Source organism: Podarcis pityusensis, assembly GCF_964106645.2.
Source record: "Podarcis pityusensis genome assembly, chromosome: 16".
In the NCBI taxonomy this organism is placed as follows: Eukaryota; Metazoa; Chordata; class Lepidosauria; order Squamata; family Lacertidae; genus Podarcis; species Podarcis pityusensis.
The window spans coordinates 39,867,870-39,889,537 of NC_138041.1; the positions used below are offsets into that span (position 1 = coordinate 39,867,870).

The 21,668-nt window shown below is 46.1% G+C and overlaps 1 protein-coding gene across 20 annotated transcripts in view; it reads right to left on the reverse strand.

Moving 5' to 3' along the window:
* The window catches only part of NCOR2 (nuclear receptor corepressor 2), a 359,036-nt gene that overhangs the window by 207,286 nt on the left and 130,082 nt on the right, over positions 1-21,668 (reverse strand). For all 20 annotated transcript variants that reach the window (XM_080985614.1, XM_080985620.1, XM_080985617.1 and 17 more), the window contains exons 5-6: positions 16,747-16,926; positions 8,516-8,629 (exon numbers count right to left, since the gene is read on the reverse strand). In XM_080985614.1, the coding sequence (XP_080841740.1) occupies positions 8,516-8,629; positions 16,747-16,926 (294 nt within the window). The remainder of the gene's footprint in view (positions 1-8,515; positions 8,630-16,746; positions 16,927-21,668) is intronic.

Consider the following 21,668-nt stretch of genomic DNA (forward strand, 5'->3'; position numbering starts at 1 on the left):
GGGACATACTTGAATCAGCAAGACAAATTTAAGGAGCACCTTTCAGGGCATGTCCATGAGTGGGGCTGGCTCCTAGGAGGCCTACCAAATTTAAAGTAGGGTATGCAAAGTGCACCTAGAGACACAGGGCAGATCTGCACCATGCATCTAGAGCACATCTAATGCACATTTAAAGCATGTGATTTCCCCCAAAGAATTTTGGGAACTGTAGCCTGTTGGGGGCATTATTGCGAATCATAGCTCTGCGAGAGGGAAACTACAGTTCACAGGACATATGGTGGGGATCTGTCACTGTTGAACCACTAAGTGGAAGTTAAAGCCCACTGATCTCAGTCACTAGGGGATACTCGACATTATCAAAAAAGAGCTTCTATTTACATGGCCCTATTTCTTCATCTGCATATTTTAGCCTGGCTTGTTTCTTGGTCACACTCAAGTGTGACCGTGTGTGTGTGTGTTTACAGATGATCAATTGTCTTCCTTTAATATCTGAAAATGGCCTCTCTTCCTAGAACACTGAAGATCCACAGGATAAACTGCATTGTCACCTATACTACAAGATTAATGAATTACTTGTTCATTTATTGCATTTATACCCTCCCTTTCTTCAATAATAAATTCAAAGTGGCAAATACTGGGTCCCTAGGTGGTCTATCATTCGGGCACTGAACAGACCCAGAGCTGCTTAGGTTCAGCAAAGTGAATGCGTCATGTGCCCTCAAACCAGGCCCTGAGACGGTGATATATTTTTTTTGTTTCTGGAAATGCTAGTCCAAATATTTCCTCTACCATTCAATCTGTACATAAACACTACAGTTGGAATGTAAATATACAGCTTCCCTCCGGTGGTCTGATTTCCACTGTGCAGTCTCTTTGGCATCAGAGTAAAATATCTTTAGTCCATAGAATAAGTAGTAGGCAAATTCCTGCTAATAGAAAAGCAAAGGGACATTCTTCAGAAAATTCCCCTGCCTAGCTCTCCCAGGCATGGAGACCTTCTTGCAGGACACAATGCATAGCAATGGAGACTTCCTGTTAAATTCAGCAAGACAGGAAGTAGTGTTGATCTGTCCATACAATTCATCCCATAGCCAGACTCTCCCAAACCTGCATATCCTAGCAGAATAAATGAATCACACTGTTCTATCCCTTCCTTACTGGCGCTACAGTTTCATTACTACAACCAAACACTGACAGAAATATCACTGCACATTCAGACACCTTGCAGGGTCACTGGCATTACTGTCACCGAGTAATAGATACCAGAGCGGCATAAATTTGATGGTGACATTGACTGCTCCATCATGCAGAAGGCCAAATAGCTGGATACTGCTGCCTCTAGCCCAGGGCCATAGCTCAAGGGTAGAGCACCTGCTTTGCACGCAGAAGGCCCCAAGTTTAGCCCCCAGCATCTCCAGGTAGGGCTGGGAAAGACCCCCAGACTGAGATGGTGGGGAGCTGCTGCCAGCCAATGTGGACAACATGCTGAGCCAAGTTGACTAATGCATTCCTACGGATCACTACAATATCACACTGGGCCACTTAAAGATACGGGCATCAAAGTTTGCTGTACTGAAGTTGCCAAATCACTGTGCTTAAAACCTTCAGAGAGCCTTCCTGAAAAAAGCATTTCAGAACCAAAAAAGTAAGAAAATAAATAATAATAATAATAATAATAATAATAATAATAATAATAATATATACCCCGCCCATCTGGCTAAAGTAACCTCACATGTGGCCAGTGAGGCAGCCTGGAAAAATGACACACCGACATGAATGATCTAATGAGCTGCAGTCTCAATGCTCGTAGCTCTTTCACTGTCCCAAGGGGCTTCTGTTTCCTACACCCCAGTAGGAATTTGCTCTAAAAGGTGTTCTTAAAACATTTGATTATTTAAGGAGCTAGTCAGATTACTCCCAGGAGGAGCTTTTTGGAACACAGAGTTCCTGGAAATCAGGACAGCACGCAACGTATTCTGTTGCCTTTTATTCTTTTACCAGGGTGATGATGTAGTGAGTGTCAAATCTAGTTTCAAACCCCCACTTAAGCAGGGAGCTCAGTGCTTGAACGGCCTGGGCCAAATTGTGGGAATCTCGATTCAACCTTCCCATGCAGGATTACTGCGGGGAGTAACTGTGGGAAACTCCTCTGTACGCTGCCTCTAATCTGCTAAGGGTTTAACAAGACCTGGTATTTCCCCACCCAATATATCCAGTTTTCAACCCCACAAACAGGGCAGACCCACACCATACATCCAAAGCACATTTGAAACCTGTGGCTTCCCCACAAGGCTTGTGGGAAATGCAGTTTCCCCCAACAGGGCTGCAATTCTTAGCACCCTTAACAAACTACAGCTCCCAAGGAAGCCATGTCCTTTATATGTGTGCTGGATGTGCTTTGAATGTGTGGTATGGGTGTACCCTGAAACACACCGTTGCACTTCTAATGTGCAAGTCGCAACCTTCCTTGTTCAGTCCTACGAGCTCCACTATGATTTCCCTTTTTTTTAAAAAAAGTAATGTTTATTAAGAGTTTAAAAGTTACAAAAAGAAAAAAAGAGTTAAACAAAGCAAAACAATACAATACAATACATAAAAAACAAAAAACACTGCTTATCTTAACAAAACAAAAACAAGAACAAAAACAGAATCAATTACAGTGAAAAAAACAGGACTCCCATCTGAGATATCTGCTATTAATTTCAAACAGTGGGGGCAAACAAAAGGGGAGGCCTGTTGCCTTCATGCTCAACTTGCGGGCTTCCAAAGGCATCTGGCTGGCTCCTGTCAGAACACAGGAAGCTGCCTTGGACTAAGCTGGACCACTAGCCCATCTAGCTTAGCACTGTCTATACCAGCACTTCCCAACCTGGTGCCCTCTAGCTGCGCTGCACTGCTTTCTCAGTGCTTTCCCATTTGAAGAATGATCTTCCCAGGGACGTATGCCTGGAGCCATCACCCTCTGTTTCTAGGCTGGGGCAACCCAGCCAAATGGGCAGGTATAAATAAGAAAATTATTATTGTTAATTATTAGGCACCGGGGGGGGGGGGATTATGCACCTAGGTCCTTTAGACCTCAATTTTCTTTCTTTTTTTCTTTTTTTCAATTTTTAATTTTTAATTTTTATTAGACCTCAATTTTCTGCTTATTTTTCAGCAGGGTGTGTTGAGTTGGATTTCCTGGATATATTGATGTGCATTTTAGGATGTTTAATTCTTGTTTTTGTAACCTGCTTTGAGTTAACCTTTCTGGAAAAAAGCAACCAAATAAGAATAGGATCAACTATTATTACACCACCTGGAGATGCCAGGGACTGAAACTGGGACCTTCTGCACCCAAGGCAGCTGTTCCACTGCATCCCAGATGACTAGTGTGGCTCTCCAGCTTTGGCCTATGAAGTGTTGGCTTTCTCTGGGCTGCTTTAATGAACTGCGCTGTTTTACTGTGATGCTTTAACTTCCCCCTTCCCTTCACCAGATTATAAATTCCCCTGCAGGCCTGCTGGGTCAAAAGGCAAGGTAAAAATATTTCAGTAACTAAAAGGGAGAGGAGAGACAGAGTGTACCTACAGATAAAATCCAAGAACATCTTGGGAAATGACATAACTTGCCTACGAGGCACCGCAAGCGATCTAGTTCCTTGAGGCTGCAATCTAGACATACTTGCGAGGGGAGCAAGCTTCACTGAACAATCAGGCCTTACTCCTGAAAAAGCATGTTTTGGATTGCCCTGTGAGTCACTCGTGTGCTTCAGCAGTTGTCAGAGGGGGCTTAGGCTTTTGCAAGTCGAGTGGGAAGAGATGAGGAAACTGGAGTTATTTTGAGAGAAAGAGGGAGGTGTTTTTCCTGGAATAATTCCAGTCACCATTCCAGAGAGACGGCTGCTGAACCATGCTCTGGATTTTATTTATAGCATTGCTCAGCTCCACCGTGCCTCAGAACAAGGCATAAGCATTTCCATTCAGGATCCAGCTTTCTCGCATGGACGGAGGCAGGAAACACAGAGAGCGAGCCTTGCTGGGAAAACAGGCCTCCCTCCTATTCCTCCAACTGGGGAAGTGCCATAGCTCAGTGGAAAGAGCACAGGCTGTGCGTGCATGCGGTCCCCAGTTCAATTCTCAGTAACGGCTGGCGAAGACTCAAGGCTGGGAAAGAATGCAACACTTGTATTTATGGGTGACATCAACTACCCATATTCAGTCACAAAAAAGAAGGGCAGCAACCCTGGAACGCATCTTTGGTGGCGCCCAGGACCAGATGCAAGACATCAAATTTTAAACTAAATATACATGTAAATGACCAAATGCCAAGAATATCCAGCATAGCCACCTTTGCCTTCAAAAGAGGAAACTCTCCCCAAATGAAGGGATTGGTAAAAAGGAAGTTGAAAGGCAAAGGCAAGAGCAGGAGTCAGCAAACTTTTTCAGCAGGGGGCCAGTTCACTGTTCCTCAGACCTTGTGGGGGGCCGGACTATATTTTTTGGGAGGAAAATATGAACAAATTCCTATGCCCCCCAAATAACCCAGAGATGCATTTTTAATAAAAGGACACATTCTACTCATGTAAAAACAGGCTGATTCCTGGCCCATCCGTGGGTTGAATTCAGAAGGCGATTGGGCCAGATCTGGCCCCTGGGCCTTGGTTTGCCTACCCATGGGCAAGAGGGTCAAATTACTCCAGAATGCTTGGGAGTTGTTTAAAAAACACATTATTGGAAACTCACTTGGAGAGCACACCACAAATCAGGAAAGTTACCTTGAGAGTTAAGAGGATGCCTTGCACAGTTGACAAGCAGAATCAAAGAAGCTATTGCTATATAACCCGGAAGCTGTACGCCGGCTCCCTCGGCCAATAAAGCGAGATGAGCGCCGCAACCCCATTGTCAGTCACGACTGGACCTACTGGTCAGGGGTCTTTTTACCTTTACCTTAGAGGAACAAAGGCTTCCTTTCAAAAAATGGAAGTTTTGTCTAAATTGAGAGAACAGAAAGGAACACAAAAACTGCTCCCTCCATGCAAAAAGAAAAATCCCACAAGCTGACTGTAAGGGCTGATCCAGACTCATCTTTCCTCCGCTCTTTCCTGGTGCAGCACGCAATTCAAAGCTCTGTGTCCGAGCACTTTCTGGGTTCAGAAATTTCCCTGCAACCATCCACTCAAGAACCTTGCCCAGGAAGGGGAGAATGGCAACTGGCTGTTAGTTACTTAAGATTTTTCAAATCCAGGGAGGGTTTCTTGAGGAGTGGTTTTACCACTGCCTCCATCAAGCAGTCAGGGACAGCCCCTCTCACAAGGAGGCATTGATCACCTCCCTGGCCCGGTCAGCTGTCCCCTCCCTGCTAGTTTTTATCAGCTAAGGGGGCAAGGGTCCAGAGCACAAGTGGTCGCCCTGACTGATTCAAGCACCTTGTCTGCATCCTCAAGCCTTGCCAACTCATCCAACACAACAGGACTGGAAAGTGCTTGGGCACCTTTCAATATTCATCTGCTACAAAAGTGGAGTCAAGATCACGGTGGGTGCAAGCAATTTTATCCTCAAAATGCTGTGCAAGAAGTCACAGCGAGCTACCATTGGGTCTGCCACCTCTTTCAGGCCAGACTATGAAAGGCCCTTCACTACTCAGAAAAGCTCTGCCGGATGGCACAATTAGGATGCAGTGGAGGTAGCAAAGTATGCCTTCTCTGCTGCCTTCACTGCCACTAGGAAGGCTCAATGATGAGCCCTCACCAGTGTTTGGTTGCATTCAGCTGGATCTTCGTCCACTTGTGTCCAAGCAGTTTCCCAGGTTGTTCCACAAAGCAGGAAAGGGAGCTCAGAGGTGATCGTGTCAATGGCCCAAGCCATTCGGACACTCCAGAAGTTGGCTAGGGCTTTGACAGGAGTGCCACCCATATCAGCTGGAAAATCCTCCATCAGCCTTCGGGGTGGACCATACTAATAGGTCCCCTTCCTCTGCAAGAGGTGAAAAGGTGCCGAAAGCCTAAACTTCAACAGGAAGTGATCTGGCCATGACAAGCCACTGATGTCAATGTCCCCCACTTTTAAATCATCCTCTTTCTGCCCAGCCAAGAAAACAAGGTTCAGAATGTTACCTGCCACACATATTGGGCTGGCAAAATGTTGGTTCAGCCCCATGGTCATAGGACTAGGAGAAACCTCTGCCTGAATCCCTAGAGTGCTGCTGCCGTTCAGTGCAGAGAGAGCACTGAGCTAGGTGGGCAAATGGTCCGACTCTGTACAAGGCAGCTTCTACTCTCCCAGATGGCCCTTTGGTCAGATCCAGCAGGGTTCTCTTCTTATGGGAGGTGGGTGTTTCTAACAGAGCGAGATGCGGATGACTCAGTAAGGAGGAAATGGGTTGCTGGGGATGGCTCTGGAGACTGCTGCTAACATTTCCTCTGCAGAGTGCAAAAGAAGAACATTTCCTTTCAGTGGGTTTCTGAGAGTGAGGTCTCTATGTTCTGGCAATGAAATATCATAAACCTGACGGGAAAACAAAACTGCTTTCCTTCTCCAATTCTACCCCAAGGACTTTTTTTTATACCAGCAATTAGAAACCTATTTTACACTCCGGCATTACTCTATCTGGATATTTCCACTAGTTTATTTGGCTAATGAACTGGGGGGGGGGGGGGGAGACAAAAAACAAAAACCCAAAACCTTTGGATCAACTAAGAAAGTTCCCTGATGATGATGATTATTAATTAGTTGCTTTGTTTCCCACAGCAACTCAAAGCAACTTACAATATTTTAAGCAAAAAACACATACATTAAGACCAACATTTAAAAAACCCTACATTAAAACATCCTGTCCACCAACGTACGCATCATCTAAAAACAAAAGTAAGGTGGTTTTAAAATATTTAGAACGATGCCATTTTTTTTACTTGTAAACTCACAGAAATTTGGGTTGCAATTGCAATCCCACTTCCCAAGGGAGTAAGGCCCCACTCTGCTGGGGCTTACTCTTCAGCAGATGTGTATAGGACATCAGGTTGGGTTATTGCATTTAAAAACTCATATGATTTAAAATCTCGTATGGTTATTTATAAACAGCTGGCAACCGGATTTAATTGATTCATAAATGGTAAAAACAATTACTGAATGTCTCCTGAAAACACACTTTGTCCCTGAAGTCTTTGGCACAACCTTCAAGCCCAGAAGCTACACCTTCACACACCAACACACACCATCTGCAGTTGTTTTAACTGTTTTTATACATGTAACTGCTTTATATGTGTTTTTATATTGTAAATTGCTTCAGGGTGCCTCACGGGAACCAATTCATAAATGAAATAAATAATCATTAACCACTGGTAGCTAATAGCCACCCACAGACGAAACCTCCATGAATTTGCTTATAATTGCAGGGGGGTGTTCATAAGATTTACCAATAAAATGAATTCAACACTTACAGTACAGCCATTCTTCTTTAGAGGTGGGGAGGAACTCACTACTTGGGGTGGGGGAGAAAGTACTTCAACTCTCAATTTTTTAGCATAATGTTGTGTGTATTAGACAGGCAGCTATGCCCTTTCAGAGATACAAGTGCTGAGACAGAGAAGGTATTAAAATTTAATCTTATTGATTTTTACAGACACAGTCCCAAGAGCCAACAGACATTGCTGCATCACACTGGGTTTTTTCTTTTTCTTTTTTTCCTTTCCTTTTTCTTTTTTAAAAAAGCATTTTTTAAAAGCCAGCAGACAGTAAGGCCTGGAAAGAGACGCTTGGAGCTTCTCTGCCGCCAACTGTCACCCTTTCCCGGCCTACCTCTCCATCAGAGGATTTGGGGAAGGGGGAGACTTTAAAGGATCCAGAAAACCAGGATGCTGCGCCTTAATTGATCCTTTCAAGAGAGAGGCTTTGCCTTTTCTTGATGCAGCACAAGCCGTGAAAGGGAAAACGCTGCAGTGGGTGTCCTTACATGAACTCTCCCTCTCCAGCGAGAAAGAGAGCGCTGACGAGGAAAAGACAGAGAGAAACGATGAGGTCAGCTCTCAAAAAAGGAAGCTCGCAGGCGGTTGCTCAAAGGCTCACTTGCATCTGAGAGAGAAAACACCGCAGTCTTTGTGGGCGGGTGAAAAAGCGGCCAGTCTCCAGGGGAAGTGCTGGTGCTGCCGCTGCTCCGCAATGCCCTGCAAAGCTAGCGTTAAGAGAGAGCTGCTTTTAGCAAGTGGAGAGCCCAAGGGGGAGAGGGGAGAAGAGAGGTGCCAGACACACTAGATGGGTTGGCAGCGGTGCCAGCATCTCAAGAAGCCAGCGAAATAAAGGACTGCGGTTTCCTGAGGTGAGGGGCAGATAAGCCACCCAGGTCTGTGCCCCACTCCCAAAGATAACCAAGTGAGGAACAAACCGTGCAAAACAGTAAACGCTACGGAATAAATTATGCAAGATAAAGAGAAATCTTACAGAAGGGCACAATTTGGATAACCGTGACCCATTCAAGGGGCCAGCTCTGGGTTGCCTGAGCAGAGAATTTCCCCCAAAGCATCAAGCACCTCAGGACTTACCCGATTCTCATCATAGATTATTTGGACCAGGCTGCGATGCTTGGACTCAATAGGCGGAGGGGAGATGGGCTTCTCTGGCTCCAGTGGCTTTGCTGCTTCCTCCTCCAGCTGCTGCTGTGGGATTTTGAAAAGGGAAGAGAGAAAAGTGTGAGCACTTGCATGTGGCATTGCTGCGCTCACAGTCTGCCATTAAGGCTGGGGAACCTGCTGTGGTCTCTCCAGCTCCCAAAAGACCCAGCCTCCATGGTCAGCGATGATAGGAAATTGAGCCCCACATCTGGAGAGCAAGAGGTTGCCCACCCTGGTCTAACTCTTCATCACTACTTGCACAATTGGTTGAAATTCCCTAGCACCCACAGATGCAATGATTTACACAAATGTGACACATACTAATTCTGGTTGGGGTGAGTCACATGCAAAACAGTTGGTTTTGAAGCAACTCTCACCTTTAATTATGGCTTTTTTTTTAAAAAAAAAAAGATAAGTTTCTAGCCTGTATGATTTTTGTCAAGTGTAGATCTAGCCTTTCCTAAGCTATTGTGAACCTGTCTGTTCCAATGTATAGAGTGTCAATTTGAAATTCTGGCTAGGATTCACTGGCAGGTTAATTTTTGAGAAAGAACAGATCAAGTCATTTCCCCCCACCCCACAATAACAGCCAATTCATCAATTGAAGATTATTAAGAAAGTTCAGTTCACTCAGCCCTCACATCATTCCAATTGTGATAGAAGGGATTCTGGTCCAGCTGTCCTCCTCAGTACAATAGCCTGGTTCACACATTACACTAAACCATGGTTTGTTTAGTTTAACTATGATGGGCTTGAATGTGTGAATGCAGCGCAGCTGACTGGGATAGCTCAGTTGGTAAGAGCATGAGACTGTTAATCTCAGGGTTGTAGGTTTGAGCCCCACATTGGGCAGAAGATTCCTGCACTGCAGGGGGTTCAACTAGATGATCCTCTTGGTCCTTTCCAGCTCTACAATTCTATGATTCTGTGACCAACCATGGTTTGTTTTCCAACAACAAATCATGAAATGAAGCCAGAGTTTCTTGTTGGTTTATGAACCAGGGTTGCTTTGAGCTAAGATTTGATGTGAGGCCTAACCCCAACAACCTTACTTTACCATGGATCATTTGGCCACCCCACCCCAGATGCTCACCAAGCTACAGAAATAGGAGGCAACAGAAGCTGGTAAACCAAATTTGGAGAAACAAACCATAGCTTCAGTTACAGATAGGTAGCCGTGTTGGTCTGCCATAGTCAAAATAAAAAAAATCCTTCCAGTAGCACCTTTAAGACCAACTAAGTTAGTTCTTGGTATGAGCTTTCGTGTGCAAGCACACTTCTTCAGATACACTGAAACAGAAGTTGCCAGATCCTTCTATATAGTGAGAAGGTGGGGAGGGGTATTACTCAGAAGGGTGGTGGGAATGGGAGATAGGCAGACAGCTGGGATGAGCCTGCTGACGACTCTTAACGACTGTAATGGGTCTGACAGGAAAAGGCAAGGGGTGAGAAGGTGAGAAATGGCTTAGTCATGTATAATGAGATAAGAATCCAATGTCTTTGTTCAAACCAGGTCTCTCCATGGTTTTAAGTTTGGTAATGAGTTGCAATGCAGCAGCTTCTCTTTCCAGTCTATTTCTGAAATTCCTTTGTAGTAAAACAGCTACTTTGAGATCTTGCATAGAATGTCCTGGGAGATTGAAGTGTTCTCCTACTGGTTTCTCTGTTTTGTGATTCTTGATGTCAGATTTATGTCCATTTATTCTTTGGCGTAAGGTTTGGCCTGTTTGTCCAATATAGAGAGCTGAAGGACACTGTTGGCATTTGATGCCATACACAATGTTAGATGATGAGCAATTGAATAGTCCCGAGATGGTATGTGTGATGTTGTTGGGGCCAGTAATGGTGTTGTCCGGGTGTATGTGGCAGCAAAGTTGGCATCTGGGTTTATTGCAGGCTCTGGTGCCAGTGTCCGTGTTAACTGTCCTGGACAATGACAGTTCTCTTTCTCAAGCTCTGGGAGGAAGACCTTTCATTGCCTACAGACAGCCACCCAATCTTAAACAACTCCTAACCCACAATAATACTACAACCAGACTTAACACGGACACTGGCACCAGAGCCTGCAATAAACCCAGATGCCAACTTTGCTGCCACATACACCCGGACAACACCATTACTGGCCCCAACAACATCACACATACCATCTCGGGACTATTCAATTGCTCATCATCTAACATTGTGTATGGCATCAAATGCCAACAGTGTCCTTCAGCTCTCTATATTGGACAAACAGGCCAAACCTTACGCCAAAGAATAAATGGACATAAATCTGACATCAAGAATCACAAAACAGAGAAACCAGTAGGAGAACACTTTAATCTCCCAGGACATTCTATACAAGATCTCAAAGTAGCTGTTTTACTACAAAGGAATTTCAGAAATAGACTGGAAAGAGAAGCTGCTGAATTGCAACTCATTACCAAACTTAAAACCATGGAGAAACCTGGTTTGAACAAAGACATTGGATTCTTATCCCATTATACATGACTAAGCCATTTCTCACCTTCTCACCCCTTGCCTTTTCCTGTCAGACCCATTACAGTCGTTAAGAGTCGTCAGCAGGCTCATCCCAGCTATCTGCCTATCTCCCATTCCCACCACCCTTCTGAGTAATACCCCTCCCCACCTTCTCACTATATAGAAGGATCTGGCAACTTCTGTTTCAGTGTATCTGAAGAAGTGTGCTTGCACACGAAAGCTCATACCAAGAACTAACTTAGTTGGTCTTAAAGGTGCTACTGGAAGGATTTTTTTTATTTAAACCATAGCTTGTTTGCTTGCCTATGAGACAACACCTTGTTTGTTTGTTTGTTTGTTTGTTTCTTTGCTTGCTTGCTTGCTTTTTAAAAAAAGAAAACCCCAATGATTGGACAAACCATAGTTCAGTGTTATATGAGAATGAAGCCACACCGGTGCTATTAATAGCTGGAACAATAGTTACACCAAGCACACAGAGACAGCCCTCCCAAGCCTGCTTGGGTTTTTTTGCCTGAGGATGGATGCTAAAAGGAGGGGGAAAGAGTTGAAGGCCAAAGGACCTTTTCCAAGGGCTGTGCACAGTCGAGCTGCATTGATACCTGGGCATTACCCTTTGGGATTGGAAGGAGAGAAAGGACAAGGGGATCAGACACAAGCAATGGTCTGCCTGTCTACTTGCCTCCAGCATTGTAGAGAATGCCCAACAAAAGGCATTGTTGGATGAACTGGACATTATGGAAGATATGCAGCTGCTCTTGAAAGAGGCTGTCCCACATCTCTCTGCCAACCTCCCTACTATTGCCTAGGATGGGGGTGGGGAACCTTCAGCCTTCCATCAATCCCAGCCAGTAGGGCTACCCCTGGGGTTGGTCCAGAAGCAGCAGCAGCTGTAGAACATGGCGGCTTGGCTACTGGCGGGGGGGGGGGGGACGGGACTACTGATAGCACATAACACTTTGCTTGCAGAATTTGCAATGGCTGCCAATCTGCTACGAGGCCAAGTTAAAAGTGTTGGTACTAATACATAATGCCCCATACCGATCAAGAATAATGGGAGTTGTAGTCCAGCAATATCTGGAGGGCCAAAGGTTCCCCATCCTTGGTCTAGGAAAGCCAGATGTGTGGCATTGCAGTGCTCCAAGTTTCTTTAGTTCACTCATTGGCGGCAGCTGGAGGGAATAGGGAACCCTGGAGAACAACATCATCACACCGCGCCCAACTCCCACCAAATGCATCATTTCCCATGGCACCCAAATCCAGCCTTGGAAGGAACTAGCCAATTCCCAAGAGCTGGAGATGGTCAGGAGGTCAAATCAGGCCCTGAGACAAGAGGCTTTTATACCACAGTTGAGCCCAGGAGCTTAATCTGAAAGGATCCCCCATAGGTATGTTACTGCTTTTTTGCAGAATATATGCTCCTTATTACCCAGGAGGACTCCTGTGTTGCAGCCAAAATAAAATATCAGCAGCCACGTTTTATCCCAGAAAAGCATGTGCCTTGCTAGTTGTCCCCAAGAAGCAGGCAGCCAGCAACAGAAATGTCTCCTCAGCACCCTCTAAAAACAATAAAGCCTGGCCAAGCAAGCAGCCTCTATTGGGATTTGCAGATAATGTAAAAGACAACAGAAAACAAAAATAATGCAGGTCAATGTGGACATACAATATATTTTATGATAAAGGTCTAAAATGTTTGGGGGTGGGGGAGAGAAGCCAAGCTTGTGACCTTTATAATCAGAATGAGTCTTGGCAGTTTACCAGTTGCTCTTCCCACTCCCCAGCCAACAATTGCGTGCCATCTCTCCTTCCCTGCAAGAGAGAAACCCCCTGCTGCGGGTACTCAGGAGGGGGTAACAGCATGACCCTGACTCTCCATCAATGCTGCAAATGTCCAGCCAGTCAGTTTCTAAGAGGAACTTTGAACCAATTTCTCATTTTAGTTGCAGACAAAAATATCACAGATGTTGGTCACGCACTTGGGAAGTTATAGCTCTTCTCCACTCAACACTCAAAAAAGGCTGCTGGGAGCATGGCTGTGTTGGAGAGCCTTTGGGCAAATCCACATCAGCCCAGCCAGCATGGCCAATCACCAGGCACATCTGGAGGTGCACAGGGTTCCCCACCACTGAAGTACGGTGTTGTTCCCACCAACCTGGGACCTTGAGGGTTTGGGACAATGAGGTCATTCCATTCACACAAGGACTTCCGCGTGTGCAACAGAATGCCCAGTACAGACTGGAGGGGGGCAGATGGGGCGGAGAGAGTGGGGGGAGTTCTGTTGCACAAGCAGAAATTCTTGCATGGATGGGATGACTTTGTTGGATAAAACCCTGTGTGTCCCAGAAGATAGTATCTTGAGGTGCTAGATTGGACAGAAGTCAGAAAGTAGTGCAAGAGCCGAAAGATCCTGCTCCCTGTATTTATTTATTTATTTTTCACTAGACCAGGCCAATCAAGAGACTTCATTCTGCTCGCTAATCAGAAGGGTTGGTGCTGCAAACCACTAATGCCTTCTGCATCTGAAAAGGGCTGCAAGGTCTGAAACCAGACAATCCCTTAGACTAGTCCCCAGCCTTTGGCCAACAGGCCTCCATTTCAAGTCTTGTGAATTCCTTCATAAATTTGGTTTTAGGTACCAACATTCAAGATGAGTTGTTAGAACTCAAGAAGAACCAATGGGAGCTTATAAATATGGTAAAAGGTGCAGAAGGAAAGCTCATGTGGGGAGGGAGGCTAAAGGAACCGGGCGACTTGCTGAAGACACTATATTAAAGGATAACACCAGTAAAGTTCCCAAATATTTAAGGAACCAGCACACATTTTAAACTGTGGAACTTGATCCTACAGGAGGCAGTGATTGCCACCAACTTGAATGGCTTTAAAAAAGACTGGTCAAATTCATGGAAGGCAAGTTTATCGATGGGTACTAGCCACAATGACTATGCTCTGCCTCTGTGATCAGAGGCAGCAACACTTCTGGAAACCTCAAGATGAGAGAGTGCTTTTGTGCTCAGCTCCTGCCTAAGGATTTCCCACAGTCTTCTGGGTGTCCACTGTGAGGACAGGAAGCTGGACTAGACAGGTCACTGGCCTGATTCAGCAGGTTCTTCTTATGTTCTTAGATTCTTAATAAAGCAGGTTACACTGTGGTACAGTTTGTTCTGCAAGCTCTGCTATTCCACTCACCCACATGGATCACTACTTTATCATACAGTACATGGCAGCCCTCACCTGGAAGACCACTTTGAACAGCTTCCAAACATGGCTTCAGCCAAACTCCCGACACAGCTTTATGGAATGCACAGCTGTAGTGTGGGCAATGTTAGGAAAAGAGCTGTCATAGAAGAAGCCACCTTCTCCAGTCTGTGCCTTCCAGATGTTTGTTGAACTACTATGCCCATCAGCCCAATGGTCAGAGATGATGGGAGTTGTAGTCCAGTCACATCTGAAGGGCATCAGGCTGAGGACAGCTACTGTAGCATGTGGGCTAAACAACTAATTAAGATGTGGCTTTCCATTAACAGAAGGGGGTGGGGAGACAAGGGTCAACAGACAAGACCTTCTGCAACATTCAAGTTGACAATGTCTGGGCTGCAGATAGACTCTCCACACTGCAAGCTGTGGCAGTTTTGTTTCGTCTTCCATTTTCCACTTTTTGTTTCCATTTTTGGAAGTCTCAAGGATGTTGGCTTTGCTTGCATGGCCTAAAAATGTGACTCATTATTTCCTGGAGGCCTCCCAATGAGAGGGAGGGAAAAATGCACTGAAATGCAAGGCCCATGTAGACAACATGTTCCTGATGCTGCTGCAGAAGGAGCTCCACCTCGCATGCATGGTTTGCTCCCTGCCTTTCTCCCTCCATGTAGCATCTCAAGAACCAGCAATAATCAAAATGTTCCTGGAAACACACACCCCTGTGCAGGAAGCATCTGTTGGTGTTGTGACTAATCAGAAACAGCCCACTGCATTTGACTGTGCCGTCCTTATGCAGTATGTTTGTGGGGTGTTGTAAAGAGCAGTATGGTTGTGATATGGGCTCTTCTCCTGGAACTTATACAAATGCATCCATCAGACACATTTGCACAGGTCACTATTAATACTGAAGCACTCCCCCCCCCCGAAGACTCCTTTCAATGAAAATGGAGGGAAGTGTTTGCAAATCCAAATGTTTTATCTACTTGGATCTTTAAACTTGGCAACAGAATAAAACAATGGAAGCGCCATACCTCTCTTTGCCTTCCCACTGCTGTCTTCCCTCCACCCACCCTCCCAAGATGGTAGTTCCAGATGTTGCAGTCACTCTATAGGGCCTGGTTGTGCAGCTGCTTCTGAAATCTTTTCCTCTCTTCAGCCCCTAAGCCCTTTCAATAGCGCTGTGACAGACAGCAACAGAAAGCAGGTGTCTGGGATTAATTAAACTTGTTTTGCTTGGGGGTGGGGAGGATTCTACCACATGCACAGAGAAGACAGCCTGCCTTTACGCTTATGACAAGTTCTTTGCTATCTAAAAACTAACCCTCTCAGCATACACATATGGAGAATCAATCTCCTGAAAATTAGGGCCATGTCTAATCAAAGTTCTCAGCTAAGCACTTGGGGGGCAAGAACGCCCATCTCCAAAGCTCCCTCCCTCTATTTGCATCTGCTTGCCCACAGCTGTTTACCCCTCTAGGCAACTGCTTCGCTGCCGTTCTTTTGTTGTTCCTCACAGTGCCATTACAGTCAATAAGGGAACATATTGCAAATGTGATGCCTCGCTGTCAAACCACGCAGTTAGAACTGGCGTTGTGTCAAAATCACTGGTGACAAACGAGGCTAATTCAGAGTGAGGGCAATGATCCCCATATCAAATTAACCTTCCTCAGAAGGTGCAGTGTCAGGCTCCCGTCCCAAAACACAGCAACAGTGACTCTTACTTGGAGTAAGAGTCCAGGTGGAGATCTTTATTCAGGCTACTGGTGGCACAGGCTCAGCAGCAAGCACAAGGGTCAAAGTCATGATCCCAAGGTAGATGAGCAAGGCAAGAGGTTCACAACTGAACAGAAGCCACGATGACATCCCAACAGGGCAGGCTCACTCACAGAATTCTCACACATACAATCCCACCTAAGAAGGTGGCACTGGGTTCTTGGTGACAAGACTGTCCCTTATGCCACCAGCTGTGACGCTTCCTGTCAGAGGCTCCTTCCAGTCCTCACCCTTCCATAATGAGGCTGTGTGCTCCACAGGAGGGACAGAGCCAGCAGATCTGCTTCCTCACAAGGAGAGGCCCTCACTGAGCCCCCCATCAGCTCCTCCTTCCTCCTCCTGTGTCTGGGGCTGCCAAACCATGCCAGATCCTGACAGAGCCAAGGGACCCATGACAGCTGGGGAGGGAATGGGGAAATGTTTGCCCTGAATATGACACATGCAATGGAGTTTAGGAAGGGAAATGCAGCTGGTATTGTGGTTGCTGCTGCCTAAAACATTACACACCACCTACTGTACTATGCTAGTAGTGTGCCTTTGCATGGCAGAGCTGTGAACTCACGTGGCCGACTTTGGCTCAAATGTCTTAAAACCAGCTCATTTCTGTGGTTGGTTACACTCTGAAACACGCTGAAATGCCAGCTGTAACCTGATTAGCAAAGATGAGGTTCAGGGAAGCTATTTCAGTGACAGCAATTGTTTGGGGGAGGAATTACCTGTTTTTTCTTCAACTTGGAAATCTGTTGCTCAACCATGGTGATTTCACGGTCAACACGGTCCATGTTCTGGATCAGCTCCTCCTTAGACAGCCTGGATGGCAACAGATCCAGTTCAGAGTCAGGATGGACAGGGCTGGCTGGTGAAACCGGCTCCAGTTTTCCTGTTAGGCCCCGATCCTGCAAAGTTGAAAGGGGGAGAAAGGCAGATTAAAAAACATTCTTGTACTGCCATTAAAGATCTTGCTGAGGAATCCTCAAGAAAGTTCTCAGGAATTCCAGGTTTGGCTGTCTGAACACACCAAGCATGTGCTTTGGTTGTATGAATGCAGGTGTAGTGTACCCCTCCCAGACATTCAACATTTCATATGTGTTTGTTTCAAAGTAGGCACTAACTGCTTTCATAAGTCCTTCCCCCTTCTCTTCTTTTCCTCACACAGAGGACAGATGGCTGGGTGTGTAACCTTAAACCACTGAGGAGGCGCATGGCTGTCACTTTAGCAGCTGCCCCTCACAAAGAGGCCCACATCCAAGTTTGCTACCTTAATCACAGGCAGCCTCCCCAACCAGGGGAGCGGGGACGACAAAGCGACCATTGTTTGCTAGTACCAACTGGTGTTCCCTACACTCCTGGCAACTGGGAGGCCCCTTTTGGGAGACATTCAGTCAAATCTAATAATGCATATTCTTGCCAGTTAGCATGTGAGGGGGTTAAGACCATAGAGCTGAACTGCTGATAAGGAGATTCAGACCATAGAAATGTAATTGGTAGAGAAGGTTCTGTGTGATGTCATTTCCCCTCCTCTCCTGGGAGGAAGAAGCAAAGAAGTATTTCTTGTTCCTTCCACCTTCTCTCTCTTCAACCAACCATGGAAACAGACATCTGTCCACTTGTTCCAGCATCAGGCACAGGCCTTTTCGGTCTGTAACCTGTTTCCCTGAAAAATGGGGTCATAAAGGGGGAGTCCAGTCTAATGGCTAATTCCAATGCATTCGATTAAAATGTGTGAGATTTAAACTTTGCTCAGCCCTGTGCTTTTCAAATGCAAGCGGTAAGCTGATCCTTTTCCCTGCTAACCTACATATGTGGGTCTGTAATGAGAGAAAATATAGTTAACTATAGACCTTCACCTACCCAATAAAACTCACCAGTTCCCTCCCCTTTTTTACTGGTGATTCACTGTATGTGGGCAGATGCCAGACTCTTTTCCTTGTCTTGAGATGACCAGCAGAGGAACATAGGAATCTGCCTTCTACAGAGTCAGACCATCGGGCTCCACACTATCTACACTGCCTGGCAGCAACTCTAAGAGTTTTTCCCAGTCCTACCTGGATGCCTGGGGTTGAACCGGGGATCCTCAGTACGCAACGCAGGTGCTCTACCACTGAACTATGGCAGGTGAGTTACTCCATCACCTCTACAGGCCTGCAACCATCCACAAACACCGTCTCCTGCATTCAGCCTCGTCAACCTGTCATTTAGCTCTCTCAGTGGGCAAGACCTTCATTTTATACTCAGTTTAGAAGCATGAGAAGAGTTGATAAGATTGGAAACAAAAGGGCAACTCCCTTAAGTATGAACAGATTTACTGCCCAACAACCAAAACTGCCCAAAACCACTGATGACAACTCTCCACTCAAAGCAGATTGTGTTGATGGTGACAAGCATTGGAGCCATGCAAAACATTAAGTCTCCAGAAGATGCAAGACCGCAGAGATGCATGCTAGTTCGCTCACCTGCACCAAGGCTTCCTTCTTTTCACTTCCTAAGCCAACCTTCACCAACCTAGTGCCCTCCACGTTTCAGACCAGATGTGAGGAACCTTTAGCCCTCCAGTTGTTGCTGAACTATCATCCCTAGCCATTGGCCACGCATACTGGGGCTGATGGGAGTTGTAGTTCAACATCATCTGGTAATACAAAGGTTCCCCACATCTGATTTAGACCACTGGTCTTCAACCAGTAGGTTGGAACCCACCTACCAGGTCACAGCCTGGTCTAAAGAGGGTTACAACTGCAGCACTACCACCATACAAATATATGGCTAAAAATATGAAGAAGAAACTGTTCCTCAAATACATGTCTGGGTTATACATGGGCCCCAGGTCTGAAAAAGCTGAAGACTATTATTTTAGAGTAGAATTCCCATCCTCCATGACCCCTGGCCATGCTGGTTGGGTCCAAAACATTTGGAGGATACCAAGAGCTCAGTTAGTAGAGCACAAGACTCTTAATCCCAGGGTTGTGGGTTCAAGCCCGGGCTTGAGTGAATGATTCCTAAATTGCAGGGGGTTGGACTAGATGATCGTGGACCATGTCATCTCTTCTATGTTTCTATGATCTCACGTTTTTGCTTCTGATCCATTGATAGGTGACCCTTCCCTCCCCAACATCCTGACAAAGCATTGTGAGTTGGAAGCTGCCTTGTATTGATTAAGACCTTTGGTCCATCTCGCTCACCATTGTCTACCCTGACTGGCAGCAGCTCTCCAGGGTTACAGTGAGGGGGCTCTCTCCCAGCCCTACCACTGACCTTCTGCATGCACAGGGGCTGCTCCAGCTGTGGCTCTTCCCCCTCTTGGAAGAATCGGTCATTTCAGAAAAAAGCTGCAAAAAACCTAGCTCACTCTCCTGACAGCGTCTCCCTTTTCACTCTTTCCCATTAATTGTTCTCCGCAACAGCTGCTCGCAGCTCAGGGCAGTTTTATGAAAATCTGTCTCCCCTCCACCCCCTGCCCATCTCTGCACATATTGTGTAATTATACCAGTAATCCTAAAACTCCAAGGTACACTTACTGTTAACCAGGAATAAACATCAAATTGCGGGGAAAGGGAATAATTTCTGCCAAAACATCGTTGTGAGGAATGAAGCCACTGCTTTCCCACCCCCACCCCCACCCCCAGGAAAATGCAATCCTTGGCATTTCCAGCTGCGAGACTTTTGGGCAGCAAGGAAAGAGGCGGCTTCTGCCCGAGGGTATGAAGAGCTGGGTGGCTAAGCTGTGGCTCTGTTTGCTGCCAGGGTCCGTCTCTCATCAGTCTCAGAGGACAGCCACCTGTCAGTAAGCACAGCCAAACGACAAGAGTGATGCGAGTTGTGGTCCAACAACATCTACTGCTATTACATAACTCTGGTGCTCTAAAGCTTACCGTACATTGGTTGCTCAGACACTACCAGGCCAGGTTCTTCTGTTAATTGACAATGCCCGTAACAACTTGGGTCCAAGATACCTTTAGGGCTGCCTGATGACTGAGATCTTTGGGGCAGCCACTGTTAGTGGTCCCCATGGCTTGGATGCACAGAACAGATCCACCAGGAGCTGTGTGTTGACTATTGTGGGCCCAATTTTGTGGAACTTGTCCCATTTTGCAAATGCTACACTGGGAGTTTCCTAAGTTTGTGTTTCACAGAATAATAGAATTGGAGTTGGAAGGTAGAATCATAGAAACACAGAATCTTAAAGTTGGAAGGGACTAGAGGGTCATCTAGTCCAACCCCCTGCAATGAAGGAATCTCAGCTAAAGCACCCATGACAGATGGCCAGCCAACCTCTGCTTAAAACCCTCCAAGAAAGGAGAGTCCACCACCTTCCGAGTGTGTCCATTCCACTATTGGCTCTTACCACCAGCAAGCTCTTCCTGTCCTACACAAAAGATCAGTGAGTCCCACAATAAGGCTTTTAACTGCCCCCCCAACCCGCCTCCGCAAGTATGTGCCCCAGGGACAGCCCAAGGACGAGATCAGGCCAATTATTTTCAGCATCCATACAGAGCTGGAGGGACTCACACACTTCAGGTTCTGCATCCTCTCCTCAAATCTCTGCAGTTGGCATCTTTCTCTGAAACTAGAGGAAAGGGAAGCTGGATGCCAAGTCTCACATACTCTCACGTGGAGATGGCACACAAGTCGCTAGTGCCAAACCACACTTGATGTCTGAGCTTTACACAGTGTATGGGGGAGAGCTGCTGCTGCTGCTGCTGCTGCTGCTGCTGCTGCTGCTGCAAAACCGACTGCATAACAGGAGGCAAGAGAAGAAGAGGGGAGAAGAGGAAGATGAAACTGGATGCAAAGGATGAGACTGGGTGCTCCAAGGAAGAAACAACTGCCATTAACACACACACACACACACACACCAAATCAAAGCAGGAGCAGGAGCATCATCCATCAGGCTTAGCAGCCCATCCAGAAGGCCTTTTGCAGAAGATCCCAGGTTCAATCCTCAGCATCTCCAGGTAGGGCTGGAACCCTATCCCAAACTGCCACTCTCCATATGTTGTTGAATTCCAACATCCATCAACCACAGCCAGCATGTGCAATGGTCAGGGATCATAGGCGCAGGAATTAAAAACATCTGGAGCGCACCAAGTCAGAGACAGCTGGTGTACATAATGCTGAGCTGGATCCTAATGGGCCAATGGTCGTATGCGGGATAAGGCTACTTCTTGTGTTCACTCAAACCCCTTGCATTGTAATATGCTTCTTCCTTCATTAGATTTTTATTCCAGTGTCTTACAACAAATTCAAAACAGCACACAAAATGAGTATGCCATTTTTCCAAAAGAAATATTCAAAAACAACTTGAAAACAAAAGACACACAACAATATCTCCTTCACCTGGGAGTGAAATTTCCATTTCAGCCAGTTTCCTAAATGGAAGAACAGAGTTGGCCATGCATTAATCCTTGCGCATGGCATTCCAAGTGCACTACTTCTCCTAGTCAGCACCTCAAACGGCTGTGGCACTCTCAGTGCAACCTCCTCTGGCATTAATGCAGCTTTCCCCAACTGCCTAATGTCACTAGACTTCAACACCCATCATTCATGACTGCTAGACATTCTGGCTGGAGTTGTTGCAATCTGGAGTCCAACAACATCCAAAGGGTGTTAAATCAACCAAAGGGGAGGCAGGGGAGGCCACCTC